At 38.4% G+C, this 12,121-nt stretch overlaps 1 protein-coding gene across 1 annotated transcript in view; it reads left to right on the top strand.

Moving 5' to 3' along the window:
• The window catches only part of BPNT2 (3'(2'), 5'-bisphosphate nucleotidase 2), a 31,958-nt gene extending 23,753 nt beyond the window's left edge, over window positions 1-8,205 (top strand). The window contains exons 4-5 of the mRNA XM_079901556.1: window positions 637-798; window positions 2,318-8,205. Coding sequence (XP_079757682.1) covers window positions 637-798; window positions 2,318-2,589 — 434 coding nt within the window. The 3' untranslated portion in view covers window positions 2,590-8,205. The remainder of the gene's footprint in view (window positions 1-636; window positions 799-2,317) is intronic.
• The last annotated feature ends 3,916 nt before the right edge of the window (window positions 8,206-12,121 follow it).

Raw genomic sequence — 12,121 nt, forward strand, 5'->3', positions numbered from 1 at the left:
GTGCGTTTTCTTTTTATACTCTCTGGTGTAGCAGGTATGTAAACCTAACTCTCCTACCTCTTTGACTGTTTTATATTTATAAAGCTCATTAGGAAATTGAGCCAATATACAAATAGTTGAAACCATGAATATATCAGACGAAAAGGTAGTATAGAAGAAAAGTCGTTTTTAAATTTTGAATTATGTCGTAGGTTGCCGCAGGTTGTGTTGCCCAGGAATCAGACTTTGGGGTGGAGATTAGAGTGCAGGATGTTTACTAGAGAGTGCTCTCGGGATCAGATTTGTGGAAGGGAGGGAGGGAGGGAGGAGAAGTTGAGTTGCAGCATGGTCCCAGTGAAGACTCAGCAGCTGCCCTACAGGGAGCTCTGGAGCCCGGGCTTTCTTAAGCCGAGGAGTTGATAGTCACTGTTTCTGGTTGGGCAGGATTGCGTAGCCTCTTTTAGTTTTGTTTTAATATGTGACTATTGTAAAAAAAATAAACATATTACTCTTGTACTCAGAAAATGAAAGCTTCCTGTTTTGGAAAAAAGTATGAGTAATTCTTTGGAAGAAGTTTTTTTTCAGTCACTCTTGGTACTTTGAGTTCTGGTTTTAAAAGCTTCAATGCCATTACTGGCTGTTCCATTTTCTTTCCAGCTTGGGCGATGGTAGACCATGGGTCAAATGTGAAAGCCCGCGCTTCTTACAACGAGAAGACCCCGAGGATCGTTGTGTCTCGCTCACATTCAGGAATGGTCAAGCAGGTTGCTCTTCAGACTTTCGGAAACCAGACCACAATCATCCCGGCGGGTGGTGCTGGTATGTTCCTGCTCCCCTGCGGTGCCTGTGCAGTGTTCCCTGTGGGGCCAAGGCCATGTCAGGAGGCACACTTGGTTGTCCCATCCTTGGGAAGAAAGTGAGAATGGACAGTGGGCTTTCAAGACAGGCATGGTCTCCTACTTGGTGATCTCGAGAGTGGGATTCAGTCATACGTGCCTCCTTGGTAGAGACAGTCTCACAATAGAAACAGTCTCACAATGGTGATTTCTGTTCCTCGAATACTACAAAAGCATATTTCTGACATTGATGGTGGTTATATATATGATCTGATGGTGAAATAATTGTGCTATTAGTTTAACTGTAAGAATAGCAAGGAGAGGAAGAAAGATCCAGCACATCACAACGCTTTATTTAGCAGCAGGGTGCCAGGAATCATCAGAAGTGTTACTAGAATGGCCAACCCCTTGGTCACTGTTAACGCCCCTGAACTCCTCAGCTTTCGTGTCTGGGAGGAGCCACAGAGTCTAGTGCCCATCCAGCTTAATGCAGATCCTGTATTGTTGCATTCCCTATGTTCTAGCTCAGGGTCAGCTGACTTTTTCTGAAAGGCCCAATAGTAAATATTAGGCTTTGTGAGTCACATGATCTCTTTTGCATACTATTATTTGATTTTTTTTTAACCGTGCTTTAAAAATACCAAAAAACAAAAAACAAAAAAAAACCATCTATAGCTTGAGGGCTGCACAAAAGCAGGCCGTGGCCCAGACTTAGCTCCTGGGCCATTTGCCCACCTTGTTTTGAGTGTTGTTTAATATGGCAGAAGTGTTGTAATTCAAACAAATAGCAAATTATAGTCGGAAACATTTGTGTTTGAAAACCTTTTCAGCAGAGTAATAAAGGGAAAAGTAGTGCTTTTAACCTTTAAGCCTAATAGTTTTCGTTTACTGCTGACCTATACGTGTCTTTCTTAACATGGCTTTATTGTTTTCTTACAGACTCTCAGTTTGGTTAGGAAAGGTGATATCCAAAATGCCCAGTAGGAATGGGATAAACTAGATTTTAGACCCAGTTTCTTCTGGGTTTGTTTTATTTTTTTTTTAAATTCTGCCTCATTACAAAAAAGACTTAAGATAGTAGCATTATTTTGTGCTTTCTTCTTTCAAATCCAGCCTTCCTGGAGACTCAAGGGAAACCTGTGGGTGTTTAGCTTTAGTTTAGTAGTCCATGGGAGACGATTCATGTTGAAGGTATCACCCTGTAGCAGACAAGCACAAAGTGAATTTAAATTTAAAATATTATAGGCATATATTTGTTTGTATTTGAGAACAGCTTAATAAATTACTTTGCAGTATTTTTTTTGGCTCATTTGGGTTTAATGTCTGCGCTATTACTTAAAAAAAAAAACTTTTTAAAAATAAGTTTAGACTTAGCAGTGGCAAAGATAGTACAGAGATCTCCTGCACACCCTGTGCTGTTATTTTAACAATGTACTCAAAGCAGTAAGCTCCTTTCTTCAAATCTTCCAGACAATAACCTAAGTTCTGTGTTTATCTTGTAGGTTATAAAGTTTTAGCACTCTTGGATGTGCCTGATAAGAGTCAAGAAAAAGCTGATCTATATATCCATGTGACATACATCAAAAAGTGGGATATATGTGCTGGCAACGCCATCTTAAAAGCCCTCGGGGGGCATATGACTACCCTGAGCGGGGAAGAAATCAGTTACACGGGCTCCGACGGCATTGAAGGAGGGCTCCTCGCCAGCATCAGAATGAACCACCAAGCTCTGGTCAGAAAACTCCCCAGTCTAGAGAAGACAGGACATAAATAAGACACGCTGGTCACAGGTCACCGCTCCTCCAGAGCTGAATGGTCAGCCTGGAACGCTGGAGGCTTCAAAGCGTTGGTGGAGACTGCATGGTTAAGGCCATCCCGAACTTTTTAAAGTATTTATGAAGCATCAGAGACTTATTTTCCCTGTAATAGGATGCAAGATCAGGGAGAATGGGTTGCTTCCTGTCTCAAGTATCGTCTTTATTTTTGAGACTATTTTCGTACAGTTGTCATACACAAGGCGCATATATATATATTTGTGAATTAAAATCTATAGTCGAGTCTACATTGTTATGAGTCACCATTTTCACACAATATCATGAATCTTCACTGTTAGTACTTTCATATAGAATTGGGCTGAAGAAAGGATTGATTTTGTGTAGATGTTTAATATTACTTTACAATTATATCTCATTGAAAATAAAATAATTGGGGGTTTTTACCCCTAGTTCAGATGGAAAGCACAAGAAGCTACAAATTCATTAATATGCAACAAATTCTCTATCACTTACTGAATATATTTCTTATGGATTAAAATAGAAAAAGCTTAAATTGTTTTTTTTCTTTGAAATTTTAATAACAGGTTCACCAGCTAGTAGCGAGTATAGATATATGATGGTTGCGTTGTAACTGTAATTTCTGTGTGTGTGTGTTTTGTTTTGTTTTTATAAAGAAAAGTGTGTTTGTACCTATGGGTTCAACATTTCTGCCATCTTGCTGGTAGTTTTCATTTGCCCTGTGGACGGTGCATGGTTCCATCCTTTCCCTCTTGACCAGCATTTAGTCTTTAACTTGTAAGGTTTGGATTAAGGTTTCAGGGTTAGCATTAGAATTTGGTATATTTTCTCATTAGGGATAAAATATGCTGTATAAGGCATTATAAAAATATAAATGATCCTCTTATTAACTGAAAGTTATTTGACACTATGTGAATTGAGCTAGCTTTTATTATTTTCAAAAGCCTTGTTATAGTACTTTTTAAAAAATTTGCCAGGTTTGTGTATAGAGATTCTCTCATTATCAAGAATAAGTTAAGGTTGCTTTTGCCGTGGTTAGTTTTACCATTAATAAATGGATCTAACCTAACCAAACTAAGTATTAACTTTTGAGATAATTTGTATCTTCCCTTCAGATTAAAAAAATGAAGATTGGAGTTACTTTTTGTTGAATTTTTTTCCTATTCAAGTGTGCAGAATCTGGTTGGAAGAAAGGTTGTGACATATTCACTGTGTCACTGTAATTTGAACCTTGCTTTGTAGGATATCTTCCATTGGGATGTCTGATTTCTCTCAATGTGATAGCTGGAAATTTCAGGTAAACAGTAGCATTATTTCACGTGACTTTGCTATGGTTTTATTCCATAACACTGGTAAGGAGAGGCATTTCTTGTGGTTTCATGGTTTCTTTTCTTTATATCTTTCTTCCTTCCTCTCTCTCTCTTTCTCTCTCGCTTTCTTTTTCTTTTTAGATTTTTTAACCCTAAATCAACTTTCCATTTATTTTCCTATCTTGGAGGTAAAGTTGACCAAAAGATGGGCATCCTCACCTGGTGGAATGTGCTCACAACATTAGGTTTGCAAATTACACTGTCCAAGGTCCTTATTCCTCACTGGGGAATTGGACCTAGTGTGATACACACATTACTACCCAGTCTCTAGCAACTGGTCACCAATCTGGTAGGGTAATGGGCCTTGATAGGTAGGGTTTTGATCATGAAAATTCATTCAAAGTTTTGGTAGTTGGAACACTTGATATTTAAACAGGACTTAGGAATTCTGAGCAGAATATTAGAGACTGCATCTTTTTTTGCAACGAGATGAGGAAATCCTTTTTCTCAGGAGGGATGGCAAAGGCATATGCTGTTTCCAGAGTCCTGTAGTACAAACATTTGTTTTCATTGTAATGTGTCAAACTTAGGGAAAAGGGACTAGCATATTAGGAAATGGGACTAGTTCATATTAGCAAGCATGGTGCTTTGGTTTTATTTTTAATTTTGTTAAACCACATGTAGATAATGACTTTGTGAAGGGCTTTGTTGTGTGCAAAAATTAAGATATTGGCCGACAGTTAAATGCATCATGTTTGTGATTTGTTGGGTATAGTATAGTACTAATGATTTTTAAGTGCTTTTATAAAAATTTCATTTTAAAACATTTTGTTTCTTAAAGTCAGTATACATTATAGAACTAATGTAAGTACAAAGAACAGTATTTATATTTATTTATGTAAGACATTATTGTGCCAGGACATACCAGTAAAACACCTTCATGAATAAGTGAGACAGATAATATCTCCCAAGAATGACATAAATACAGTTATTTCTAAAATGTTTACTTTTAGTGATCCTCACCTCCCCAGTTCCTTGTCTCCCTTTCCCTCATCTTGACATTGATAACCTCAGGATCCATCAACTGTCCCCTTCCTCAGCCCCTCTTTGTCTCTACCTTGTTCCCTATCACCCTAGCCTGTTGATTAATGTTCTCCTTTTATTTCTGTTTCTCTTTCTTCACCAGTATACTCTTCCCCAGCACTTAATCCCCGAATTGTCTCATAGACCTACATCTCCACGATTGGTTGCTGAAATCTTAGGGCAGAACGGAGACTCTAGTAAAGTTCCGATGGAGAGTCGTCCTGGCAGAGTCCTAGCTGAAAATTACTTTTCAAAGACTCCTCAAAAAGTAAAGGAAAATCACCTTCAAAACCACAAAGTAACTGTCAAGTATAACCCAAGTCCTCTGTCTTTACAGAGCGTTTCTTCTGACCCATCCTTCAAAGAATGAAAATGCAGAAAATACAAGAGTTGGCTGTGCTCTGCCTGCTGGAGAGAACTTGCTTTCTCTATGAGTTTTCATATTGTATCCCTATTTCAGTTGAGAGTATCAGAGCCTACAAATGGGTCATGTTTGTCTTTGTTATTCAATTGTCCCCTTTCCCCAATTTTAGAGTTTTTCTTTGATTCTAAATATTGAATTGTTTATGGCTGTATAATGAAGTAACAAGCGTCTTGGTCTGTGTGTTTTAAGTAGTAATTGTGCAAATTCTTCCTGTTTTCTGGGTGCTTCCTTTGAATATTGTGCAAATTGAGTCAGAGGCAGTGGGAGGGGCAGTGACTAAGAAAAGACTAGGGAAGAAGGAAGCCCAGGGGAAGGGTAGCCAAGGGAGGATGCCAAGCAGGCATCTGCCCTGTCTCAGATGTTTAATTCAGAAGTTGGATTTTACTCGGGCTTGGAAGGTGACAGCTGTCTCTCCTAGCTTAAACATAAGTAAAGAAAGCTGGAGTGCCACCCCCTGTTCCTCAGAAAAGGAAATATCCAGCTTGCCTCTCCTTGATAACAGCTTGAAAATGGCCTTCTGGAGACAAGCTCTGGCAGGTTTAAAACAGGGACTGTTTGGAATCTAGTTGCAACTACTTCTCCTGGCTGTGTGGTGGCTGCTTGTGGACAGAAGCAGTGATTTTTCAGTTTAGATCTTGGTTGAATTTAAGGCTTATTTAATTATTTTCAGCATATGCCTACAAAAGTCTGCCTTGTAACTGTTGTGTAAAATAAACCTATGGTTTCATTTTTATCCTAAAAACAAGTTGTGCCTTAACAACAGGGCATTGTATGTTAATAAGGGAAAACAAAATTCTTTTTAATAGATGGGGAAAACAGGAACTTTTGCCATTAAAATTTAAGTTCTTTTTATGTTTTTAATGTTAGAGTTGGGGAAAATTCATTAAAGTTAAATAAAATTAATATAAAATTATTTTTGCATATACAACTAAAGTGCATTTTTATAAGAACTGGCATCTTGATGTATATAGGTCTGAAATGATACTTCATCCTTTGATTTTTAATTTGAATTAATAAGACCATGATAGATATTTTTTTTTAATTTTACCCTTAAACTATTTCAGTGTGCTATTATATCTGTTCTAGTACTCTGAGTCACTTTGGTTCTAACAACTATTTATGGTACCATGTCAAGAATTTCTTAATGTTAAAAAATACTGTATGTCTGTGACATAAACCAGAATGGTTCGTAGATCGGGGAGGGTTCGGATTAGCATTTAGTAAGAGGGCAAGAAGAACTGAACTTTGTACTTCAAAAGGAGGTTTTGGTTTTATGAGGTGCTGGTCATAATAAGTTGTTTATTTTTATTTCGTCAAAGCCTGGCAGGTGTTTGCATTCCAATTTACCATTGATAAAGGCTTACAGGGAAGCTTCTTTTTTAAAAATTATTTTTTAAAATGAGTGATGAATTAATTCTGTGGGAAAATGAGATTTATAAATATTAGTTTTCCTTTAAGATAAAATAATATAACCCAAACTTTCAGAAGTTAAGGATGATGAATAATATTACAACTTGTTGTGTATTGTGTTTGTAAGGGTTCCCTAAAGTATTAAAATTCAGGTAATTTGTGTAAATTGCAAAAGCAGAAACTGTGATGTTTGATTAGTAGTATGTTGCATTAGAATTCTTTTTGAGATGTATGTTATACATATAGTAAACTAATATTCAGACTTGTTCATCCTGTATTTTTTTAAAATAGGAGATACAGCACCCCAAGTCATCTTTAGATCAGTCTACAAAGAGTTCATCTGTCTCCCCAAATTATCTCTTCTAAGCCCTCTTCGTCATCTATGTTCAGTTAAGTTTGAAATGTTTATAGACTTTAATTTGTGTGTAAAATATGGACTTCAGTTTCCATCATGCCCTTGCATCCACCCTTGGCAGTAGCCAAAACTATCTTTATAGTCTAACGGGAGAGACTGTGCTCTGCCATGATGAACTGTGGTGCTGCCAGTGGGTTTTTTTCCTCTTTTGATGGTTTTACTTAAGCTGCTAAATGGATATACACAAGCAGTTGAGTTTACACTAACACTATGAAACGGTATTTCCCGTCTATGTCCCTGCCTCTTCAAACTTGGATGTGGTGGGCTTTTTTTTTTAATCATTTTCACTTCCTAGTCAATCTCTTATAATGGGCTAATGATGACAGGGATTAAAATAAAACTAAATACCTTTGAATACCCCTTCCCCTCTCACACACTGAAAGCTGTGGAGGAACTAGACCATTTCCGGTTGCCAAGACATGCTTAGACACCAGAGTTGTCTTTGCTTGGCATGCTATCCCCTGCCTCACCCACACCACCTAATTTAAGAGGGTCCCGACTTAAGCCTCCTTCCAGGTTTCTGAGCAGGCTTTTTGGCTTCTCACCCGTAGCCCTCACTTCTACACGTGCTGTTGTAAACTTCTTAAGGACAGGGATGACGTCTTGGTGATTTCTGTACTTCCACCTCAGCCTCGGCAGCTACCCCAGTGTCTGGAACATATTAGGTGCTCAATGTCTGTTGAACTAAATGGAATAAAGGGTTTCTACTAGCGTCAGCGTTTCTCGTGCCTCAGTTGTGTAAGCTGGTTGTTTGTTTTCCTCTGCAAATATTTATGTTTTATCACCCACACACCCTAAATTATTTTTTAAAGTTTTGTTTTCTTTCCTTCAGATACTACCCCATGGCCAAATAGCTCTAGAAAATGTGGTTGCCTCCGATGACATGATCATCCCAAACCCTGCCCCTGGATATACTTTGCCAAACTGAACTTTGAGTTTCCTGAATAAATTGGTCGTGTCTGAAAGACGGTGTGCTGCATCTACTTTTTTTCCTTTTCTAAAAAAATTTTTGCTGTGATGAAATATACACAACAAATTTACCGTTTCAACCATTTTTAAGTGTAAAATTGGGTGGCATTTACATTCACAGTGTTGTGCAAATATCACCACTATCCATTTGAAGAACCTGTTCAGCCCAAACAGAAACCCTGTGCCCTTTGGACAGTCACTCCCCATTCCCCACTCCTGGTACCAACTATACTGCTGTCTGTCTCTGAATGCTTCTGCTTTTTTTTTTTTTTTTTTAAACAGCTTTATTGGAGTGTGATTGCTTTACAATGATGTGTTAGTTACTGCTTTATAACAAAGTGAATCAGATATACATATATCCCCATATCCCCTCCCTCTTGTGTCTCCCTCCCACCCTCCCAATCCTACCCCTCTAGGTGGTCACAGAGCACTGAGCTGATCTCCCTGTGCTATGCGGCTGCTTCCCACTAGCTATTTTACGTTTGGTAGTGTATATATGTCCATGCCACTCTCTCAGTTCGTCCCAGCTTACCCTTCCCCCTCCCCATATCCTCAAGTCCATTCTCTAAATCTGCATCTTTATTCCTTTCCTGCCCCTATGTTCTTCAGAACCTTTTTTTTTTTTTTTAGATTCCATATATATGTGTTAGCATACGGTATTTGCTTTTCTCATTCTGACTTACTTCACTTTGTGTGACAGACTCTATGTCCATCCACCTCACTACAAATAACTCAATTTCGTTTCTTTTTATGGCTGAGTGATATTCCATTGTATATATGTGCCACATCTTCTTTATCCATTCCTCTATCGATGGACGACACTTAGGTTGCTTCCATGTCCTGGCAATTGTAAATAGTGCTGCAATGAACATTGTGTTACATGACTTTTTGAATTATGGTTTTCTCAGGGTATATGCCCAGTAGTGGGATTGCTGGGTTGTATTTTAGTTTTTTAAGGAACCTCCATACTGTTCTCTGATAGTGGTTGTATCAATCTACATTCCCACCAACAGTGCAACAGGGTTCCCTTTTCTCCACACCCTCTCCAGCATTTATTGTTTGTAGATTTTTTGAAGATGGCCATTCTGACTGGTGTGAGGTGATAACTGACTGCAGTTTTGATTTGCATTTCTCTAATGATTAATGATGTTGAGCATTCTTTCATGTGTTTGTTGGCAGTCTGTATATCTTCTCTGGAGAAATGTCTATTTAGGTCTTCTGCCCATTTTTGGATTGGGTTGTTTGTTATTTTGATATTGAGCTGCATGAGCTGCTTGTAAATTTTGGAGATTAATCCTTTGTCAGTTGCTTCATTTGCAAATATTTTCTCCCATTCTGAGGGTTGTCTTTTTGTCTTGTTTATGGTTTCCTTTGCTGTGCAAAAGCTTTGAAGTTTCATTAGGTCCCATTTGTTTATTTTGGTTTTTATTTCCATTTCTCCAGGAGGTGGGTCAAAAAGGATCTTGCTGCGATGTCATAGAGTGGTCTGCCTATGTTTTCCTCTAAGAGTTTTATAGCGTCTGGCCTTACATTTAGGTCTTTAATCCATTTTGAGTTAATTTTTGTGTATGGTGTTATGGAGTGTTCTAATTTCATTCTTTTACATGTAGCTGTCCAGTTTTCCCAGCAGCACTTATTGAAGAGACTGTCTTTTCTCCATTGTATATTCTTGCCTCCTTTATCAAAAATAAAGTGACCATATGTGCATGGGTTTATCTCTGGGCTTTCTATCCTGTTCCATTGATCTATATTTCTGTTTTTGTGCCAGTACCATACTGTCTTGATTACTGTAGCTTTGTAGTATAGTCTGAAGTCCAGGAGCCTGATTCCTCCAGCTCCGTGTTTCTTTCTTAGGATTACTTTGGCTATTTGGGGTCTTTTGTGTTTCCACACAAATTGTGAAATTTTTTGTTCTAGTTCTGTGAAAAATGCCATTGGTGGTTTAATAAGGATTGCACTGAATCTGTAGATTGCTTTGGGTACTATAGCCATTTTCATAATTTTGATTCTTCCAATCCAAGAACATGGTATATCTCTCCATCTGTTTGTATCATCTTTAATTTCTTTCATCAGTGTCATAGTTTTCTACATACAGGTCTGTTGTCTCCTTACGTAGGTTTATTCCTTGGTATTTTATTCTTTTTGCTGCAATGGTAAATGGGAGTGTTTCCTTAATTTCTCTTTCAGATTTTTCATCATTATTGTATAGGAATGCAAGAGACCTCTGCATTAATTTTTTATGCTGCTACTTTACCAAATTCATTGATTAGCTCTGGTATAGTTTTTCTCCCAGTGTATTTCTTTTGTTGGAGCATTTAATTCATTTACATTTAATGTAGTTATCAATATGTATGTTCCTATTACCATTTTCTTAATTGTTTTGGGTTTGTTATTGTAGGTCTTTTCCTTCTCTTGTGTTTCCTGCCTAGAGAAGTTCCTTTAGGATTTCTTATAAAGCTGGCTTGGTGGTGCTGAATTCTCTTAGCTTTTGCTTGTCTGTAAAGGTTTTAATTTCTCCATCGAATCTGAATGAGATCCTTGCTGGGTAGAGTAATCTTGGTTGTAGGTTTTTCCCTTTCATCACTTTAAATATGTCCTGCCCCTCCTTTCTGGCTTGCAGAGTTTCTGCTGAAAGATCAGCTGTTAACCTTATTGGGATTCCCTTGTATGTCATTTGTTGTTATTCCCTTGCTGCTTTTAATATTTTTTCTTTGTATTTAATTTTTGATAGTTTGATTAATGTGTCTTGGCATGTTTCTCCTTGGATTTATCCTGTATGGGACTCTCTATGCATCCTGGACTTGATTGACTGTTTCCTTTCCCATATTAGGGAAGTTTTCAACTATAATCTCTTTAAATACTTTCTCAGTCTCTTTCTTTTTCTCTTCTTCTTCTGGGACCCCTATAATTCAAATGTTGGTGCATTTAATATTGTCCCAGAAGTCTCTGAGGCTGTCCTCAATTCTTTTCATTCTTTTTTCTTTATTCTGCTCTGTGGTAGTTATTTCCACTATTTTATCTTCCAGGTCACTTATCCATTCTTCTGCCTCAGTTATTCTGCTACTGATTCCTTACAGAGAATTTTTAATTTCATTTATTGTGTTGTTCGTCATTGTTTGTTTGCTCTTTAGTTCTTCTTGGTCCTTGTTAAACGTTTCTTGTATCTTCTCCATTCTATTTCCAAGATTAAGATCATCTTTACTATCATTACTCTGAATTCTTTTTCAGGTAGACTGCCTATTTCCTCTTCATTTGTTTGGTCTGGTGGGTTTTTATCTTGCTCCTTCATCTGCTGTGTGTTTCTCTGTCTTCTCCTTTTGCTTAACTTTCTGTGTTTGGGGTCTCCTTTTCACAGGCTGCAGGTTTGTAGTTCCCGTTGTTTTTGATGTGTGCCCCCAGTGGGTAAGGTTGGTTCAGTGGGTTGTGTAGGCTTCCTCGTGGAGAGGACTGGTGCCTGTGTTCTGGTGGATGAGGCTGGATCTTGTCTTTCTGGTGGGCAGGACCACGTCCGGTGGTGTGTTTTGGGGTGTCTGTGAGCGTATTATGATTTTAGAGAGCCTCTCTGCTAATGGGTGGTGTTGTGTTCCTGTCTTGCTAGTTGTTCGGTATAGGGTGTCCAGCACTGTAGCTTGCTGGTCATTGAGTGGAGCTGGGTCTTAGCATTGAGATGGAGATCTCTGGGAGAGCTTTCGCCATTTGATATTACATGGAGCCGGGAGGTCTCTGGTGGACCAATGTCCTAAACTCAGCTCTCCCACCTCAGAGGTGCAGGCCTGACATCTGGCCAGAGCACCGAGACCCTGTCAGCCACACGGCTCTTGAAGGAAAATCACGAAGGTTGCTTTGGAGGCTTTTGAAGAGGGGAGCACAGGATGAAACCTAAACAACCCCACAGAAGCGCC

This window comes from Stenella coeruleoalba (assembly GCF_951394435.1).
Source record: "Stenella coeruleoalba genome assembly, chromosome: 17".
NCBI classification, from domain to species: Eukaryota; Metazoa; Chordata; class Mammalia; order Artiodactyla; family Delphinidae; genus Stenella; species Stenella coeruleoalba.